The 21,252-nt window shown below is 52.0% G+C and overlaps 1 protein-coding gene across 2 annotated transcripts; it reads right to left on the bottom strand.

Annotated features, from left to right (window-relative positions):
- Positions 1-2,858: 2,858 nt before the first annotated feature.
- Positions 2,859-21,223, bottom strand: DHX38 (DEAH-box helicase 38). 2 transcript variants are annotated; one of them, XM_006755815.2, is made up of 27 exons: positions 20,899-21,223; positions 18,311-18,652; positions 17,816-18,000; positions 17,051-17,152; positions 16,148-16,295; positions 15,873-15,991; positions 15,637-15,713; positions 15,000-15,155; positions 14,285-14,446; positions 14,003-14,110; positions 13,566-13,678; positions 11,705-11,842; positions 11,193-11,379; positions 10,863-11,048; positions 10,369-10,509; positions 9,905-10,015; positions 9,709-9,825; positions 9,411-9,518; positions 8,997-9,109; positions 8,081-8,289; positions 7,819-7,973; positions 7,016-7,171; positions 6,788-6,922; positions 6,475-6,600; positions 5,881-5,976; positions 4,647-4,768; positions 2,859-3,321 (listed from the first exon to the last, which is right to left on the bottom strand). In XM_006755815.2, the coding sequence occupies exons 2-27, from the start codon at positions 18,631-18,633 to the stop codon at positions 3,237-3,239; spliced, it is 3,678 nt and encodes a 1,225-aa protein (XP_006755878.1). In that variant the 5' UTR covers positions 18,634-18,652; positions 20,899-21,223; the 3' UTR covers positions 2,859-3,236. The 2 variants fall into 2 exon arrangements, with proteins under 2 accessions (XP_006755878.1, XP_015414300.1); XM_015558814.1 differs by having other exon boundaries at positions 21,028-21,191.
- Between the last annotated feature and the right edge of the window lie 29 nt (positions 21,224-21,252).

Raw genomic sequence — 21,252 nt, 5'->3', positions numbered from 1 at the left:
TTTGTGCACTCAGGGGGGTCGCTCAGCCTGGCCTGTGCCCTCTCACAGTCCAGGAGCCCTCAGGTGATGTCCGACTGATGGCTTAGACCCACTCCCTTAGGGCGGCTGTGGAGACGGGAGAGGCTCCCTGCACTAGCCAGCCATGAGCCCGGCTTCTGGCTTAGCAGCACTCCCCCTGTGGGAGCGCACTGACCACCAGGGGGCAGCTCCTGCATTGAGCATCTGCCCACCTGGTGGTCAGTGCATGTCATAGCGACCAGTCATTCTGCCATTTGGTTGATTTGCATATTAGCCTTTTATGATATAGGATCAGAGCTTCAGCTACCCAGTGGGAGGATGCCACCAGATTCTGATACCTAGCACCAGCAGAATCCTGTGTAATAGAGTCTATTTCTCTCCCTGGGCTAACGGGGCTCAGAGCAAACATCAGCCCCTCAGCCTGCTTCCTTACTGAAGGGAAGAGGGAGCTCCCTGAACCACCAGGTTGCCACATACACACTTGCCATTTGAGCCTCCTCTACACAACCCAACTGAGGGGGAAGCCTCCTGCCATGGACAGAGCCTGACAAGCAAGCTCTGGGGCCCCCTATCTCAGCCCGAGACCCTCAACTGTTGACATATCCAGCGTGTCTAAAGCACCCAATAGGCATTCAAGGACAGATGCACATGACTGATACAAGCAGGGGACCCCTGTAAAGACAGTGCAACAGCCTTGCTGCTCCCTCAAACCCAGAAGTCTGAAGGGCAGTCTCAGGAGTCCACTTCACGACTGTTGTCACAGAAATGCTTTTGTACCTCTAGGAAAAGACTGCTTATCACCTAAGGCAGTGGTCGGCAAACTGCAGCTCGTGAGCTACATGCGGCTCTTTGGCCCCTTGAGTGTGGCTCTTCCACAAAATACCACGTGCAGGCCCACACGTACAGTGCGATTGAAACTTCGTGGCCCATGCGCAGAAGTCGGTATTTTGTGGAAGAGCCACACTCAAGGGGCTAAAGAGCCGCAGTTTGCCGATCACTGACCTAAGGGAATGACGGTAGGAATCAGAGCATTAAAGCTAAAAGGAACTTACAGGTGGATCTGAATGGACAGGATCTGCCAACCCAAAAGCATTGGAGACACAGGTGCAGACTCTTAGGCAGCCTCAGGTAGAGCCTTGGGGAGAGGAGCCTCCCCACATCTGGTGGCACCCAGGTGTGTCAAGTGTCCCTCGCCAGGTGTTCTTGCTTTTAAACTAGAAGGTCAGATTGGACCCATGGTTTTCATCACCTCTCCGGCCTCAATTTTCTTCTCTAAAGAACCAGAAGGCGAGTTGTGACTCGTCAGAGCCTGTTAATAATAAAGCCATGAGTTGAAACCTCAATCTCTTTCCTTTTCTGTTGCATCCCAAGCCCAAGTGTGTAAATAGATTACATCCCAGCTTACTTCTCTCCACAGAGCAGGTAGACAACTGCTGCTAGCCCTTCAACCCAGGGCCAAGATAGAAGCCTTCCCAGGCAAGCAGCCAGAAGCCCTCTCTTCACTCCAGAGCTGCGAGAAGTCAGTTTCACCTACATTCCCAATAAAGGCGGTTAGAGGTAAAAAAAAAAAAAAAAAAGAAAAGAAAAAGAAAAAAAGAATGGAAGTAGAGGTGTAGCGGATGCTGGCTGGTAAAGTCTGGCTTCCAAACTCATCCTTAAAATTGATTTAAATTTTAACCTATAATGAGCTATAACAGATGGAAATTCAAATCCCAGGAACAGAGTGGGGAAGGGAATGGAACTGAGTCAGCAGCGTGAGCCGTGCACCTTGGGCTCTGGCTGAGCGCTGGCCAGTATCCGGCTGCTTCTTAGCCACAAGCCTGTCGGTGCTGTGGCCCCAACACAGAACCTGGCACCCAGCACACCTGGCAGAAGCCCAACCCAGGGGAATCACAAAATAAGGACCTTGAGTGATGCAAAGGGCCAAATACTCAGTTACCTCAGCAGACTTAAGAGGCTGCTTAACAAAACACTAGTGATTCCAACGTAAGGATCATTTATTTATTTATTTATTTAATTTCAGAGAGGATGGGAGAGGGAGAGATAGAAACATCAATGATGAGAATCAATGATTGGCTTCCTCCTGCACGCCCCCTACTGGGGATCGAGCCCACAACCCGGACACGTGCCCTTGACCACAATCGAACCCAGTACCCTTCAGTCCACAGGCTGACGCTCTATCCAGAGCCAAACCGGCTAGGGCCGTGGTCAGCAAATTGAGGCTCGCAAGCCACATGCGGCTTTTTGGCCCCTTGAGTGTGGCTCTTCCACAAAATACCATGTGCAGGCACGCGTAGCATACAGTGCGATTGAAACTTCGTGGCCCACGCGCAGAAGTCGGTTTTCGGCCTGGGTGAGTCTATTTTGAAGAAGTACTGTTGATATTTGGCTCTGTTGACTAATGAGTTTGCCGACCACTGGTAGGGCAAAGATCACCTTTTATGTGAAAATCAATAAGCAACATTTTACACTATTTTCCATCAATACACAACCCTTACACATGCAAAGTAGAAACTCTGGCCAAACACCCCCCCCTCCATGCCCACTCCTTAAGGAGGGACAGAGGATACTCGGCCACTGACCTCCCTCGCTTCCTGCCACCCACCAGCCTTAGACCAGCTTGGCACTCGCAGAGCTGGGTGCTGGTGGCCCAGACCACTCTCCCTGTCAGCTGTGTCCCACTCTCCCAATCCCTCTTCTAAGAAGCTCTGTCTGGAGAAGAGAAACAAGAAGAGTTAAGGTTCTAGCAGGATCCATTCAAGTCAAGTCAGGTTGGGGTCCTGCCATCTTTATCATGTGATTTCGGGTGGCAAGGGAAAACGGAACAGTCAGAAATGCAGTAACATTTTACAAAGAATAAATTTATTTCCAAATCCTGAATTATAACCAAATTACAATTCCCTCTAGATCTGTTTTGCGGCTTTACACATGAATTTTAAAAAACATAGTCAATGGCCAAGTCATTTATACACCAAGCGTCCTGGGGACAGTTTATTTGGACACGACGGGTCCAGCCACCTCTCGCAGCTTCTCGCTGCTCTGCGGCCCAGAGCTGCACCGAGGAACTCCTTCCGCCCTGGCAGAGCCTTGCCCTTGGCAGGGGCTTCCCTCGGGCCATGATGCACAGATGAAAGCACATAGATGAAAGGGTGTTGTCAGCAGGCCCGGTGCTCCAGCCACTCAATCTCTGGCTCCATCCCTGCAGGGACAGCCTCAGCTCAGAGCCCAAAGCGGGCTGGCGTGCGGCGAGGAGTCATGGGCTCCCCTTGCTCTTTCCGACCTGGAGTGTAGATCTTTGTAGCCCTGGAGCACAGAGGGGGGTTAGGGATCACACTGCTGCTCACTCCAACCAGGATACACAGCAGGACGCGGAGCCTGAGGCCTTGCTGTTTCTAACTGGTGTGTGAGCAGGCTTCAGGCTGAGGGTCTTCTCCCTGGCACACTCCCCCTGCCTTCCCCATTTGTGAGTGGGAGAATAGGACACCACCTTGTCCGATGCCCATCAAGGAATGTTGTAAGATAGATTACTTAATAACTCCTTTCACATCCCTAGGTGAGCTATGGATTGAGTGGCAGCCTTCCATCCACTCACCAGGCTACCACTCAGCTGTGTCTTAGACTCGGCTGGTCTTTGTCCCCAGTCCTGGGGGTAATCTCTAGAGCCCTGGGGTTTCCTATGAATTGGAGTATTTCTGTGGTTCATGGTAGGAAGGGAGGGCCTTGGGGGTGGCTCGGATCACATCTAGTCGTTTATGCCAAGAAGATGATTTAGGACTGGGGGCCACCAGGCCAGAAAAGCCAACCATGTAATTAGAGGGCTGAGCGTTGAGCCCAGCCTCTGGGGAGAGGATGGGGGCTGAGACTGAGTCAACCACATGGCTGCTGATTCAATCCATGTGCCTCTGTATGAAACCCTGAGAAACTGGGCCCGGAAGCTCAGGTGAGCTTCCCTGTTGGCAATGCTCGGCGTGTACCGTCACACACCAATGGGCCGGGAGGGTACGGCAGCCTGAGGACTTGGAACCTTCCAGACCTCATGCTATGCACGTCTCCCTGTAGCTGGTTCCAATTTGTATCCTTTTGCTGTAATAAAACTTCCCTGAATTCTGTGTTATTCTAGCAAATTATGTCTGAGGGAGTCTGCGGGGATCCCCCAATCTGTAACAAGTTGGTCACAGGTGAGGGGTGACCCTGGGTATCCCCCAGCTTGCAGCTGGTGTCTGAAGTGAGGGTAGTCTTGCCAAACACTGTGCCCTTCCTGTGAAGGCTGACTGAACTCCAGCACCAGCAGACGCACAGTCCAAGGCGCTCCTCCCCTCACCAGTGTTTTCCAAACCCTGCTTGTCAGCAAAGCTGTGAGACCTACCCTGCTGCTCCAACCCACCGCTGGCCCCAAAAGAACATGACAAACAAGGATCAGGGTTGCTGATCAGCACCACCCCTATGTCAGGAACGCCTCCATGTCTCCTCCACACATGACCACTATCAACTTCTGTCCCCCACTCACCTCTACACATTTAACTTTTCTTAAATTGTGACCCTGTTTCAGGACCTAGTCGGTCCATCCAGCTGGTCCCTGGGACTTCCAGGGGGCTCCCTCCCAGCCAGGGTCCCAAGTCAAAGCTCACTTGACACTGCCCAGGGGGCTGCGTTTCTCCTGCTCCTGCCGCCGGGCTCGCAGCTGCTCCTCAGCCAGTGCCATCTCCTCCTCCATGGCAGAGGCTTCCTCTTTGGCCCGCCGGCGGTTCTCCTAGAGAAGGGAGAGAGGTACTGGGAGCCACTGGGGACTGGCGAGTAAGAAAGACTTGTCTGTCCCATCTCCCTGCTGCAAGCCCGGTGCTGTGCAGACCACACAGCTCCCAGAGGCGGGCCCCGTGGCTGCCTGCCTCAGCACCAAGGCCAGAGCCTGCTTCTCTCACTGATTCAAGACAGACACTGGACGATGCAGTCCTAAGCCGATTCAGTCATGCCTCAGCACTCCATTCAGTAAGGACTTGTATTTTCTTATGACGCTCATGGCTATGCTAGGAAGCACAGGGAAACACTCGGACGTACGGAAGATATGTGCAGGCCCCATGTGGGCCGGACCACACTGAGAAGGGGAAGCAGAAGCCCCACAGCATTCCGCAACCCTAAGTATGGATCTAGGTGGTGGCCATCAGTGACACTAACACTGCGCGGAGACGGAGTTAGAACGGAGGGGTCAGGTGGGACCTCCGGGCAAGCTCAACAGCATCGTAAGTGGGAGCACGAGGCTGAGAGGACTAAGCCAAGTGCACAGCACCACGTGCATGTGTGCATCCTGCTGACCAGCTGACCCTGAATCTAATCGAGGCTTTAGATTCATTACTAGTTCACAGAAGGTACATGGAATAGAGGCACTCATTCAACGCCTGAAAGAACCAGTCAGCCCAATACAGAATATGGAACATTCTACAAGATGAATGACCTAGTTTCTCCAATAAATCAAAAAGGGGACAGAGCCTTCTCTAGAATAAAAGATTTAATACAAATAAAAAGTTCCAATGTTTGGATCCTAATCCAAGCAAATTCATTATAAAACATCTTTGAGAGAAAAGAGGAAATCTGAGTAAGGACTAGAGACTTAGGTGGCACTTAAGACCTAGATGATTAATGCTGTTGAGTGATACTGGCATGGAAGTTACATTTTAATTTTTAAAAGTCCTTTTAAAGATACAAAGTTCAGGTATTTATGGAAAACATGTTGTCTGAGATATGCTTTAAGATCTTCCAGGAAAAAGTAAAGAGGGGGGACCAGACAGTGGTGTGTCTTCAGTTCCAGGCTGAGGGGGATTGGACCCCAGGGGCAAACAGAGCCTCCATGGAGCCCAGGGGCCTTACCTGCCGAGACTTCCCTGCCTGTTTCACGCTGTAGAACATGGGGCCCAGCTCCGCCAGCCACTCCCCGTCCACAGCCGTCACGCACTGCATGTACTCCTGCGGGCAGAGCGCCACCAAGTGGTGGTCACAGAGGGCCAAGGCTTCAGCTGTCCCTCCCAGGGTGGCTCCACAGTTAGGAGCTATGTGGGAAGGGCCCTAACCCCAGCCCTCTGAGGCTGAAATAGGCAAGGAAAAGCCTCAGACACGTGAACGTTAACCCCTCCTCCCACCCAAATTTCTCCATGCTTAAGAAAACGCTGCCTAGTGTCCGAGAGAGGAGGCCCAGACCCTCAAAACATTCTGATGATGACACCACAGGGGTTGCTTGTCCCAGGCAGTAAGCAGGAAACATTCCTGCAGGCACAGCCAAGACCACTGTAACTTAGAGGTTAACTCTGTGCAAGTTTCCCCAAACCCTCACCTGAAAATCATCCTCAACTCCCCTGAAAACAAGGCCTCAAGCCTCCCAAAGTCAGAGCTCATCCCAGGAGGCAGTGAAGGGGCCTGGCCTAGCCGGGTGGGCCTACGTCACGCGAGCCGCCTCGGAAAACTCACCTTGGTGGTCATGACCAGCTCGTGATACACTATGTAGTCTGGGGTGTAGCCCATTCCAAAGAGGGAGCTGGTGGGGTGCAGATGGCAGGGCATCCCTGTCCGGATGTTCACGTACTCCCCGATTCCCTAGGAAGAGACAACAGGTGCCGCATCAGGAAGACGCTGCTCATTTGGGCAGCGAACCTGTCCCTTTAATAAGACCTCGACACAGGCTGGTGGGGAGGCCCAGATCTGCAGGATTGCACAGTGAGAAGCAGCACTTTCCCGGCACAAATACCAGGCCAGGAAGGGGCCACAGCTCCATCGGGCTCACCTTGAGCTTGGCTGCCTGGTGGAAATAGGCAGCACAGATGCACTTCCTGACGATGTCCCAGTCGGTGCCACAGGAGGCCAGACTCATCCTCTGCTGCACCATGATGTCCTTCAGCTGAGCCCGCACCTCCCGGACCTAGAGCAGGACACAGGTGGGCACGGATGAAGCCCCCTTCCCATACCTTCCACCCCTCAATCCAACATCCCGATATCTGGGTCAGTGCCCCACCTTCCGCATGGCCTTGGCGTGGATAAAATGATCGTTACACCAGATGGTAGAGTAATTATTGTTCTTCCACTGAAGGTAAACATTCAGGTAGGTCAAATGGTCACTCTCGGGGACAGCAAACTTCTCCCGGATTTGATCGCTCTCCTCCTCTCGGCCCTAGGAAGGAGCAGGGGCCTCTGAGCACAGGGGAGTCCAGGTCCCCTGAGCAGAGGCTGGAGCTTCTCACACTCTCTCTCACCTACCCACACACAACTCCACACACATTCACAGAGCGCTCTAACAGTATGAGGAAGAAAGGTAGTTTACAATACAACATTCATCCTTATGGTGAGAGTTTAGGAACAACCATTCTAGAAGACAAAAACTGCTCTTGCAAATTTTCAAACCATCCTTTCCCCTCACCTTGACCCCAACTTGCTTAACTGAAAACAGCAAAATCATTATTTAGAAACCATGACTCCTATCCCTGCATTCCATTTTTTCAATATTTTTTCATGCTCATCCAAGGATATGTTTACTGATTTTAGAGAAAGAGGATGTGAGAGTGAGAGAGAGAGAGAGAGAGGTAACCTCCTGTGCCTGGACCAGATATCAAACCCACAACCTGGGTATGTGCCCCGACTAGGAATAAAAGCCACACCTTTTGGTGTATGGGGCGATGCTCCAACTAACTGAGCCACCCAGCCAGGGCTCCATTCCATTTTAATAACAGAGAGAGAAACTACTGTCCTCTCTAATCCTTCTCGAGCCCATAACTCCCGAGGCTTCTGGGAAGAAAGGAGAGCTAGCCACGATCTCCGCACCTTGGGCCTGTAGAAGATAGCTGGGACCGAGAGCATGGAGACAATGAGCAGGATCTCAGAGCTGCAGCCCATGTCACAGGATACAATGAGCATCTTGGACAGGGCTGGGTCCAGCGGGAACTCCACCATCAGCCGCCCAGTTGAGGTCAGACCACCTAGGAGAGAGGAGCAAATCCAGATGTTCAATGAACACAGGTGCAGAGGCAAAGAACCCAGGCCCCCAGCACCCAGGAGGCCCTGCCGGGCTCCCGGGCCACAGCACCTGTGTTGTCCAGGGCTCCAAGGATCCAGAGCTGATACATGGAGTTGAGCATGTTGTCCTCCGGGGGCGGGTCCATGAAGTGGAACTGCAGCAGGTCCTGCACCCCCAGGGACTTGAGCAGCAACACCACGTTGGCCAGGTTGGTCCTCTGGATCTCGGGCACCGTGGTGGTCAGGAGCTCATTCTTGTAGGCGCTCTGGGTGTAGAGCCTGCAAGGAGAAGACCGAGTGCCACTGCACCTACCAGCACACTGGGCACTGCGCCCTCCGGCATGCCTGGCCGCCGACGCAGTGGTGACGCTCCCTCAGCTTCCACTGTACGCGCACCCCGAACAGCCGGACAGAGGCAGCCACAGGCAGGAGAATGTCTCCTTTCCTCCCCGCCTCTCCCCACTTTCTCTTTGAATTGTGACTGTCCACCTATTCAAAACTCAGCCTGGCCAGCTTACTCTGCTGCTAGTGTCCTATATGCTTGTTTCATTTCTGGAACCAAAGAGCCTGGAACTAGAATTATCGCTGGGTTTTATTTTCTTCATACTTTTCGGTATTTTCCGAATTTCTATAGTAAATACATTATTTCTGAAAATTGGGAACAAAAAAAAGAATAGTTGGAGATGTAAAAACGAACCAATGGTGTATGTAATTTGCTCAGATTTATCCTCTAAGGGAAAACATGTTGTAACTATTGGTCTTCTACTGCAAGCACATTCAACATAGGTCTGCCTATAACCCCAAACTGCTTAGACCCCAGAGCTGCCTGGAAAGCTACTCCTTCCACTCAGCAGCGAATGGCGAGAGGACCAACATCAGTCCCCAACCTCTGCTGGATCACAGTCCAAACCCGCCCACCCCGGCCCGGCCCCACACGCAGCAATCCCAGCGCCGCCCCGGAAAGCCGGCTGGCACAGGGCTCCTACCTGAAACACTGACCTGGGCCCGTCCTGCCAGCTCGCCCCGACCTCTGGTTGGCGTTGGCCTGGCTGATGGGGTAGATCTGCAGAGCATCCATGCCAATCCTGGGGTTGAAGACCTAGGAGGAGCAGCAAAGAGCTGATGAAGCTCAGAATAAGGGGGGAAAGGAAAAGGGAGGCAGCCTTGAGACAAAGACATCCCTGGTGGTTACACACTGCAGAGCAGTGTCTCAGCAGCACAGGCAGGATTAAATGAATCAAGCACACAGAAGTTCAGAACTCAGCAAATGTTAGTCTCTTAAACCAACACCACCTTCATGTGACGCCCTCACTGGGGAGCGGAGGACCCAGAGCCTGCTTCCCACCCCGACTAGGCTTTGGGTGAGGCCCCAGGGCCCCGGCGTCTGTGTCTTCTCTTACCTTTAATTTGCAATAACCCGAATCAATAACAAACATGATGCCGTCGACAGTCAAAGATGTCTCAGCAATGTTGGTGGCCACGATACACTTCCGAACACCATCTGGAGCCTACAACCGGGCAAGGATGTACGGGGAGGGAAAGCTATAGACCTTCATATAGCAAAGAGCCCCCCCGAACCAGAAGAAGCAGCATGTCCCACCCCTGCCAGAAAAGTAAATCCTACTCTCTCTTGCCCTCTGTGAGAACCCAAGAGGACCCAAAGGTGAGGGCCCAGGACAGACGTTCTTACTGCCGCACCTTCTGGAAGATTTTGGCCTGGAGGTCGGAAGGCAGCTGGGAGTAGATGGGCAGCACAGCCAAGGCGGGCGCATTCTCCAGTTCTTCCAGATGTTCCACAATCTGGTCTGAGGTCACCTGAGGGCACAGTAACCGTGAGACACTGTATGCGTACACAGGATGCACCGGTTCATCACGGTCATGACAAGGCACCCACCTCGATGTCCTCCTGGCCGGGCATGAAGATGAGGATGTCCCCAGGAGCCCCTGACAGGTGCACCTGCAAGGACTGCTTCACTGCGGCCTCCACGTAATCCTCCTGCGGGGTCTGCAACACCAGCCAGGGACACCGTCAGAGGAAAGTGTCGAGGGAAATGCAGGCCAGGCACCTCTCTGGGGACCAGTGGCCCAGTCACTAGTCTAGGGCTAGAGACGGCAGACTTTCAGGGTTGCCACACCTGCAGAGGAGCTTGACTAACCCCAGGGGCCCCACATCTCCGCTCCAAAGAGACAATAAAACAAAACATACCCAAAGCACAGTCCTTTGGCTCTGAGCCCTGCAGCTGCAGGCTGCCCCACGCGCCTCACAGTACCCACAACCTTTCCCAATTCAGTAGCCTATCCTGCACCCTCCAACTTCTCATCAGAGCTCAGAGTCAGTTCACAAAAAGGCCTCAGTACCTTGCTGAAGAGGATGTCAACAGGAAAGGTACGGCCAGGGATGTGGAAGATGGGAACGTTCCCAAAAAAGGCAGCAAATTTCTCTGCATCCATAGTGGCCGACGTGACGATGAGCTTCAGGTCTGAGCGCCGAGCCACCACCTAAGAGAAGGGTCAGTCAGAGGCTTCCCCACAGGTTTGGGACCCTTGGCTTCCATCCTCCAGTCTCATCAACAAACATTATTCCCAAATGAAACAGAGCCGAAGCCGATGAACTGGCACATAGATGCATAACAATCCTAAAGACTGAGCCCATGGAGCCACAGAGAGAGGACATGAGTCACTCAGCTGAGCAAGAACAGAATAAACTCCAACAGCAGGTCTGAATGCAGCAACCAAGGGCCTTGGGACACTCTGGCCTGAGAGAGACCCCCCAGCCCACCTGAAGCGCCCCGATCACTACCTACTGACAGGGTGCTGGTCAAAGCCCCATGGGCGCAACCCCCAGCCCTCACCTCCCGGAGCAGCCCGAAGAGCACATCAGTGTTGAGGGAGCGCTCGTGCGCCTCATCCATGATGATGGCACTATAGTGATCCAGGTCTGCTTCCCGGAGGGACTCTCGGAGCAGGATCCCGTCAGTCATGTATTTGATCAAGGTGTTTTCTGAAGTGCAATCTTCAAAGCGGATGGCATAACCCACCTGGAGGTCAGGGAGAGATGGCTCAGAAGCTCTGGTACCAGCTCACCATTGTCACACCCCGTGCTGGGTCCAGGCCATAGCAGATCAGCTCAAATAGACGGGAACTACCGGGCAATGTCTACAGCTCGGCCCTCGCCCACTCACCTCCTCACCAAGGTTTCCGCCCATCTCTTCACTGACTCTCTTGGCCACCGACATGGCCGCCACACGCCGGGGCTGGGTGCATCCAATCATCCCGTAGTCCGTGTAACCGTCTTCATGCAAGTACTGCGTCAGCTGGGTGGTCTTACCACTCCCCGTCTCCCCAACCACAATCACGATGCTGTTATCTCTGCGAGGGAGAGAAGGCAAAGGGCAAGTCAGCCAGAGCGGAGACCACATCCAAGCCTCAAGATGCTGCCAGCTCCTGTCCAATTCCAGCCAGCCAAGAAGCACGCTGCTTAGAGAGGAGGCTTCCCCTGGGGAAACAGAGATACCCCTGAAATGTCTAAAAGAGGGTGAGGTTTAAACAAGCGAACAACAGCAAAACAATGCCCTCCTGCTTGCTTTCCCTTCTCCATCAGATGTAATGCCCAAAAGGAAAAGAACTACCAGGTAAACTCGGGAGCCAAGGAGATAGCAATTCAGGGCTGGACTTCCCGGGCCCTGGGCGTCACCTGATGATGGTGAGCAGCTCCTGCTGCACGGCGAAGATGGGCAGGTACTGCCGCTGCTCCAGGATTGACTTCTTCTTGGCGAACTCGCTGCTGGCCTCGCTCTTCCTCTTCATGTGATCCGCAAACTTCTGTTCCGTCCTGAGAACACACGCAGCCTGAGCACCCGCACGATCTCCCACCTGTTCCCTCCTGGCCGGGCTCCTGCCCTTCTTCCTACGCCCGAGAATGAGGGCTGCACAACAAGACCTAATAAACTTTCAAGACACTGGAGCAGCCAGCGGGTCGAGGTGCTTTCGCCTCCTCCCGCCTGAGGGAGCAGACTGCTGCGGGAGAGTCCATCATCCACAACACACCAACGCCCCCATCAAACAGCTAAATGCTCAGACGAGTTACAGACTGGCAGGTGGGCAAAGCCGCTGCTCGAAAAATGAGCTCAGCCAGAAGAGGAGCTGAAATGACCAGTCTTTACCTTTCACAGAACACCTGGGGCAAGTTCAGCTCAACCCTGAGGGGCTAAAAGGAGGAGTCACGGCTGCAGAGGCGTGACCAAGGTCAGACCTCCCACCTCCTCTCGACAGGATGGCGCAGTCTGTAAGGCTTCATTTCCAAAGAATTGTGAGAACAGTCAACCTAATATTTACCCACTTCTGCTAAAAGCCTCAAATATCTGACACATGCACACATCCCAACACTCAAAAGCACTATGTGGTTTTCCCAAGACTCCACAGCAAAAAGAAACCAGCCCATGCAACATGAGTCCACACAATCTCCCCCACCTCCTCCCAAGACTTTTCCTTTGTCAGACCTACCCCACGCTCTGAAAAGCTTCCTACTTCTAATTCCCAGGCACTCCTGGCCAGCTAACAATTAACCTTTCAGGGATTAAATTTTCTAGAAACTAACAAGGGCTGGTCAATAGTATCAACTTCTTGCCCTGGATGGTGTGGCTCAGTTGGAGTATCACCTCATACTCTGAAAGGTTTCATGTTCAATCCCTGGTCAGGGCACATACAAAGGTTGCATACAGGAGGCAACCGATCGATGTTTCTTTCTCTCTCTCTCTCTCTCTCTCTCTCTCTTTCTCTCTCTCTCCCTTCCTCTAAAATCAATTTTAAAAAATAGTACTGACTTCTCATTTAGGACATTTCTCACAAGGGTACAGACAATTATTAATTCAGATGACAGTTCCATAGGACTTCAGAGTGTTCAAAGGACGAGCTTCACAAGACACAGGTGAGTCCAGCCGCCGCTCTAATGTGGGAATCCTAATAAGCACTTACCCAGCATTGCCTTGGATACCTCTGTGAACGGGGAAGTCACTACCTGATAAGACAACCCTTTCTATTTTTAAACCCCTGTTAAAAACAGTTCTTCCTTATGTTGACCTGAAATCTAAGGGGGCAAAGCCCACTTTCTCCCACCCAACACCTGAGAGGCACTTTAGCAGAGTGGCTAAGAGTGGGCTCGGAAGCTAGACTGCCTGGGTCTGGTCCTCCCTCTACCATTTATCAGCTGGGTGACCTCAAACAAGTTCCTTGACCTCCCTGGGCCTCACTATCCTCACATGCAATAGGAATAACAGCACCTATCCCATGGGATTCTGGTGGGAATTCAGTGAGCAAGTAACTGAGGCATTTTACGCTGCCTGGCACGGAGGAAGCTCCTGCAGTAGTAGCAGCAACAGGAATAACATCTAGGGAAAGTTGAAGATGGTAGAAAAGAAAGACCAGGAGAAAGGGTCCAGAAGAGACCAGAAGATTGGTCACCTTCTGATTCACGAGCCTGAATCTTATCAGTTCCAATGCAAGTGCCCTTGAGGGCCCGTCTTTGGAGATAGCCCGCTGCTAGCCAAGACCCCTACCTGTAGTCCACTTTACCATCTTCTGTTAGCGGTTTATCCGGTTCTTCCTCTTTTTTAACGCCCATTATATCTCCCAGTTTGGTTCCAGCCAGTTCCCAGTGTTTGTGTTGAGCCTGAAAAAAACACGAAAAGTAAGTCTGTACCATCCTGTGATGCGACTGTGTTCAGGAAACCAATCCCACGGTACAAGCTTCCTCTAGCAGCAGGTGCTAATTCCCACAAGGCATTCCATCTCCAGCCTTAGGCTCCCAAAGCACCCGGCCCAGTGGTCGTCCCAGCTAAGGTCCTGGTGGAGGGACGCAATGCCCCCCGCCAAGGACTGGTTCTTGCTCTGTGAGTGTCCTTTAACTTCCAAAAGGAACACTACCTATGAGCTCTAATATGACTTAAAAATGAAAAGAATATGCAGACTCCCCAGCCCCAGAAGACAAGCCAACCTTCTTGCGCTCCTTTTGCTCCCTGTGCTTCCGCACTGTTTGACTGCCTTTCCGAGCAATGATGGCCAGGTCGGAAGTGGCATCCTTGACAGGAATCACAGGCTCTGGCTGCAGGGAGTTGAGGGGAAGAGAAATTCCCACTGATCATCAACCTCAACAAGAAGGTCCATTTCCCAACAGCCCCAGTAAATGAAAGGGGTGGCTGCCCTATTGTGATGGGGTGTACTTTCCCCTTCCCTTCCTTTCTGAGCTTGCTGGTCTCAGGCCACAGAGGAGCCTCACCTGCTTGGTGAAGACGATGCGCCCGTCCAGGAAGGGCGGCACCAGATTGTGCACCATCAGATGCACCTTGGCTGCGCTATCCTCTTCAAAGTCCTCATCCACCTCCAGCCGGTGGACCACCCCGCTGGTGAGCATGCGGTTGGTCTCCCAGCGTTCGTTATCCTGTAAGAACACAGTGGGAGGCCACACTCAGGATGAAATCAAAGGTGGTTCTGAGAGGTCACCAGGCAAGTGCATGCAAGAAGTCCTGACAGAGGGCTCTGGGGGCTGCAGCGAAGTCACAGGCCTCTCTACCCTGCAGCTGCTTAGACAGAAGAGTCGCTGGTCCCAAGTCACCTGCAGTCCTTTTTCCAAGAAGCGGCACATTCTATCTCAGCCAGAACCTCTGCCTGGGCACACAAATGGTGACTGGCCCCAGCCCCATTCAGTGACTCAAAGAACACAGACCACAGAGCCAAGCCCCACCCTACCAGTTCCCATCAACAGCACCCTCAAGGAAGTACTGCAAGGAGAGAAGCTTAAGTTGGGTTTTTTTTTAAGCTACTGTAAAGTTCCACACACTCCCCTCCTCCACCTTTAGAGAGTTCAGCTGCTCCTGGCACTTCGGCTGTAGGGACACTAGTTGTGCTGCCATCACCCGCACATGACCCGCTGCCCCTCCCACATGCCCCACTCCAGCTGAACCTGCTCCCAGCGCTATGGGCAGCAGCATCACCTCATTGATCTGTCTCCGCTGGGCCGAAATGCGCTTCTGCTTCTGTTTATGCAGGTGCTGCTCCCGCCTCCTCACGTAGTCCTCGGAGGAGTAGGCCAGGGGATTGTGGAACTCGTCGTACCCCTCATCCATCATGTACCAGTCCCGGTCGGCTTGCTGCAGTGCAGGAGACAAACCACAGCGAACAGGAAACAGGTCACGTTCATGCACAAGACATGGCCAGAAGGGGAGGGTGTTTGGTAAGAAGTCACTGGTGCGGCGGAGCAGGCCTGTGAGAGGTGCAGGTCACCCCCCTCTGAAATGAGCCTCTACAGGAGACCGCAGTGACCAACTATCTATGTAAGACTCCCTATGGCAGCTCATCATGTCAGCACTTCTCAGATTCACCACATGGTGGCACCAACACACAACTAGAGAAGGTGGGACCTGCCTTAGGTGAGAAGTTTCACTGAGAGCCTTGGGAGAGATTCCAGCGCTTGGGGACTGAACAAGGCTCAGCTCCCCTGAGACGATCATCAAAGTCCAATTCCACTAGAGCGTCACTCGCGGCCCCTGTGCTCTGACATATCCTGTCACCCCTTCCCCGATGGAAGGCCATCATCCCTCACTCCGTCCCTCAAAGATAAAAAGTTTTTACCCTCTGGTCATCCTCCCACTGCTGCCGCTCCTCTTCTGTGTCAAATGAAATCCCTTCTTCTCCATCCTCACGTCTCGCTAAAGGAGAACACGCAGCAGGTCAGACCCCACAACCCCAGCTTATCCCCAGGGGCCACCAACAGATCTGCAAGGTGCACAGCCCCTGAGGCACAGCTTTGCTCAGCCTGACCAGCGGGAGTGACCCTGCTTCCCACCGCCTACTCCCACCGGCCTTACCTCGGCCCCTGGACAGACGCGGGGTGGACCCTAGGTGTCTTCTGTCATCGGCCCACTCGTTGTACTTGTAGGATGGGGTTGGCAAGGGTGTGTCGTCTGAGTACTTGCTCCTCACAGACCTGGGAAACAGTATAACCAGCATCACTTACCAGTCACTGGGCTGAGACATGTCCCTGAGCTGCCACCTGCTCTCCCAGCCCAGAGTCCTTTGCCCTCATCCCATCCTCCCATGCCACCCACCCAGAGAAACTAGGCTGCTCTGCCCAGAACATCACCTATCCCGATCTCGACTGGACGGCCGGTGGCTCCGTTCAGAATCCCGATAGGAGGGTGTTGGGGAGGGCGATTCCCACTGGGAGCGCCGTGAGGAGCCATAGCCACCGTCCTCTTCCTCCCAGGTAGACCTTGACGGGGTGGCTGCGTCTGGGCACAAAAGACACATCCAAGGGAAAATGTAAATTAACCAAGACATGGCTCTAGAACTATTCGCTAAAAGGCAGCTTCCCAAATTTATTTTACTATTTGAGAACTATGTACCTATCTGTAATGGATAAGATGGTTCTGACAGTTTTTAAAGATAACTGCGTTTTGCCCTGGATGGTTTGGCTCAGTGGATAGAGCATCAGCCTGTGGACTAAAGGGTCCCGGGTTCGATTCTGGTCAAGAGCACATGCCCGGGTTGCAGGCTCGATCCCCAGTGGAGGGGCGTGCAGGAGGGAACCAATCAATGATTCTCTCTCATCATTGATGTTTCCATCTCCCTCTTCCTCTCCCTTCCACTCTGAAATCAATAAAAAAACTTTTTAAAAAAAGATATCTGCATTTTAACAGTTCAGTTTTCATCTGTTTGTAACATTTCAAGGAATTTCCTATTTGTCTCTGCAAACATAACCCTTTAAATGTAATTATTTTAATGGCTCCTTCTGCTCTCCAGCTCCTATTCTTTCCTGCCATATGGGAAAGCCGCCATTCCGTAAGCCGCCCCTCACCTTAAAGCATATCCATCTTCACTGAGAGGTCCAGGGTCTTCCCACCCGACTCAGAATGAGAGTCCTAGAATTCATGATGGAATCAGGAATTCTCTGCCCACAGCAGTCACACTGAGGAGGGGAGGTGCTCATCCTGCCTTTTATACGCCTGACCCCTCACAAACCACCACCAGCAACAGCTCAGTCTACCTTTAGGTCGGTGTCTCGGGCTCTCTGGTTCATTTCTCCTGCTGCGCTCTGACCCTCCATCCCGTTCCGATCTGCTGCTGTGCCGGCTTCTATCCCGCTCATCTGTCAAGAGTCACACGCAGAGCTTAGGAAACATGTGTCCCATCCCAACTTCCACCCGTCTTCACCCTCAGGAAAGGACAGGCCTTCCCACTCACTCACAGGTACAACCTGCACTGCTCTATCCATGGGCTCCTGACACTCACATGTCCCCATTCTTTCAAGGGGAAAAACAGTTACTGGCTAGAAAGTTTCAAACTCACAGTAACAGTTACCTTCCTGTAAGAATTCAGAAGAGGATAGTTACAAGTCTATAGTGAGTAGCTGCTTAAGAGTTACAAGTCTGTAAGGTATAAAATTAAACACTACTGAGCAAGGCCAGCACTGGACTATGTCTAGCTTTGCTCCATAGCACCGTCCTTTCTCTGTCATTGGCACTACTGTCAACTGTGATTTCTCAGACATACTACTCATTATCACCTTTATCACCAAGTTCCATAATAAAAGGAAGACCACACATTCAAACATAGCAGCTATGTTGCAAGGAACAGTTCTTAAACTGCCTGCTATTCCCAATCCCAACAGGGTCAAAACCAATCAGAATGACATTATGCAAAGAGGGCTTCGTAATTTAATGGGCATTATAAACACTCCTGCATCAGGAAAGATGCTGGCACGTTCATTCAAATACTCAGTGGGCTATGGGACCTCTGCTGGGCACCCTACCTCTGTCCCTCTTGCGGTCACCATCTCGATCCCGCGACCTCTCCTTCCGATCCTTCTCTTCTTTGGACGAGGCGTAGACACCATGTTCCCGGCGCTCCCGCTCTCTCTGCCGACTACGTTCCCAAAACTCTTCGCTCACACCACCGGGGTGGGATGGAGTCTCGACCCGAGCAGAGCGATAATGTCTGGAACAGGGAGGGCAACAGGTAAAGGAGAAAAGCCTCGCCCACCTCTGGCTGTGCCCAACGAGTGACCTGTCCTTTTCCCCTTCATCCCCTGGTACTGCAGGCTTCCATACGGCAACGACCCACAGCATTCCTAACCACCACCATCTCCTTTAAATGTCCCCCACAAATCTGAAGAATGTACCAGTTCCTACCTGCCCTCAATACTATAAAATCAAATAAATCCAAGAAAAATGAGAGATAAATGTGGGACATGATTTCCTGGCCTCCATTTCATTCCCTATGGGTCAACCCATCCTAAAGCCTTTACCTGTCTTTCCGGCTACCTCGACCAGACTGGTCACTGCCGTCCTCCTCAGCATCCCTCTGGTCATCCTTGCTCTCTTCCCAGTCCTTGTAGGAAGAGACTTTGGATTTCTTCTTGTCCTCCCCATCGTCTTTCTCCTCTCGCTCCCTCCGTTTCAGGGAGGCCAACAAGTCCAGTCCCAGCAATGAAGGGCGGGGAGCGGGGGCCTTAAAGACATGCTGCTCACTGGCTGCACTCTTGGTCTTGCAAATAAGACCGCCAACCTGAGAGTCCCCATCAGTGCCTTCCAATCTATGGATCGAGGTGTCTTCACTGGAGTCCTCCATGATAGGTTCTGGGATTTCTCTAGAAGGAAAACAAGCCATTTGGCAAAGGACACAAGAGGGGAAAGGCTTAGCTCTGCTGTACCCTAAGATAGCTGTAGTCATGGGTATATTTAAGACCAGGATTTCTTAAGTACCTCTTGCTAAGATCCTTCCATCATGTCACTGACAATCTCAAAAGATCACCCTACTCCCACCTCAACAACACACATAAGAAATATACACACATTCACCCCAAATACCAGGATCCAAGACAGCATCCTCGGGCCTCATGATGGCACACGTATTAGAGCATGATGACATCTATAAAGGGGGTGTCGGGGATTTGAAGTCAGAAACCTACCTGTATGAGTGTAAGCAAATAACTTAATCTTTGGTTAGGCATAATTTCTACATCTATAAAATGGAAATACTTTTTGCTCTAATCCATGGACTTCTTGTGAAAATCAAACAACAGAGAATATGTGAAAGCTCTCTGTAAGTATAAAGAGTTACATAAATGCAATTGTTACATTATATCCTTTGCTGTGCTCCTATGCTGGGTCCCTTGCCATTTTTTTTCTTTTACATGAGTTCTTCTACCTCTCCCTCCCTTTAAACTCACAGAGACTGCAGAGATATTGGGGTACAAGGCTACCATCTATGTGATCCATACTTTACTAGCTTTTTTTGGACCAGTTGTATATAGAACTCAAAATCTGTTTAAAAATCATCTATGTTCATCAAAAACATTGACGAGAAGCACTAGGTTAGAAAACGGGTGTTTCTGAAGAGTGCTTATTTAGGTGGCTGTAAGATTTCCTGGTACTCCACTTGTAATTAATTCCTCTTTTCCTCCCATTATACACCATCCACCAATTCTGAGCGCTTGGATAATTGCCCATTCCAACAAGTCAGTGAAGCAAAGGCAGTGTCAAGGAGCGGTGTACCTCCAGAATCCAGAATGATTTGCACAGCTCCAATTAACGTGCACAGTTCTATGGAGGAATACAGTCAAACAGACTAGACACATAATATGGACACAGAAACAAGAGCTACGTTTTGAAAAATGTCATCAGGGGCCTGGCCTTGTAGGAAGTTTCCTCAGTGGTTAGAGCATCGGCCAGCCAACTGAAGGGTCATGGGTTTGATTCCCAATCAAAGGTCAAGGGCCAAGGGCACACATCTGGGTTGTAGTTTCAGTCTCGCCCCAATTGGGGCATGTGCAGGAGACAGCCAATCGATATGTCTCACATCAATGTGTCTCTCTCTTTCTCTCTCTCTCCCTCCCTCCCTCCTCCTACCTTCCTTTCCCCCACCCTTCCTTCCTTCCACTTTCTGAAAATCAATGGGGGAAAAAATATCCTCAGATGACGATTAGCAAAGAAAAAGAAAGAAAGGAAAATGTCGAGTAGGAGAAGGAAAAGCTGCATGTTGTTGACATCTGAATATACCTGTGAGAAAATCTAAGCAAGAAGGTGGAGCCGTACAGGCTGTGCTGGGAAGTCGTCTAACCTAGAAATATTGGAATGCCATTCCCATGCCATTCTACGCAGGAGAAAGGGCCCTGACTTGTCTGTCTTGCTGATGCTGTACTCAATGCCTAGCAAAACGCACGTTCGATGAATAAATGGATTAATGGATTTAAACTGATTAAAGGGAAACCGGAAGTGAGCCATTTGGAGAGACAGCAAGAGAAGATACCAGCGGCCCTAGACAAGGTGTCTGACAGCAAAACTTAATTCGCTGCTGAGATGAATAAGCAAGGAGCTAAGAGGCTGGATTCTGGAGAAGGATTAATGACAAGGAGGCTACATGAGGTAGGAGGGGGGAAAAAGCAATGGAAGAAAGAAACTGGATTTACTCATTGAACAATTATTCATTCAGTGCCTCCCCTGAGCCCATCGCTGTTCTGGGAAATAGGGACAGAGCAGAGAACCAACCAGACGAAAACCCCCTCCCTCTTGGGGTTAACATTCTAGCAGAGGAGATGGCCTAGAGATACAATGTGTCAGCGAAGAGGAAGGCACAAGGCTCAGACGTCCGTGTGGGAGCGGGCTAATGCAGAGGCCCAAGGAGGGCGACCCGGGAAGCATCCCTGGCCGCAGAGGCCGCCCCGGGTCCGAGCAGAACAGAGAGAAAAGCCCGGCCAGGCAGGACCCGCGCGGGTAAGACAAGCCAAGTGACAGGGACCACACTTCCCAAACCCGGGCCCGACCTGAGCGAAGGACAGACACCCGCCGCCTGGAGCCGCCATGATCGGCTCCGGAAGGAAGAAGGGACACTCACCTCACCAAGCCTGACTCTCGGGAGGTTCTGTCCCGGATCCCGGGGCGCCGGCGCCGCCACCCCTCGCTCAGATCGCCTTAGAGAACCAAAACCTGCACCTTGAACGCCGCCATTATTGTCCCATAATACCTTGTGCGGCCCCTTCTATCCGTCCAAAGAGACCATAGAGAGCGACCCGGAAAATGCCGGTTCCTGGCTCCAGGCCCGGGACATAACGCGACCAAGCCCTCAAGACTAGAATGCCCGCCTCTGGGCCTCTGACCAGAGACACTTCCGAGTCTCGCCGCGACCAACCACACCGGCCGGAGAAGCGAGACCCCGCCTCTAGCCCGAGAGGGTGGGAGGGAACAGGAA

This window comes from Myotis davidii, unplaced genomic scaffold, assembly GCF_000327345.1.
Source record: "Myotis davidii unplaced genomic scaffold, ASM32734v1 scaffold453, whole genome shotgun sequence".
Taxonomy (NCBI): Eukaryota; Metazoa; Chordata; class Mammalia; order Chiroptera; family Vespertilionidae; genus Myotis; species Myotis davidii.
This window is presented reverse-complemented; position numbering and strand designations above follow the sequence as displayed.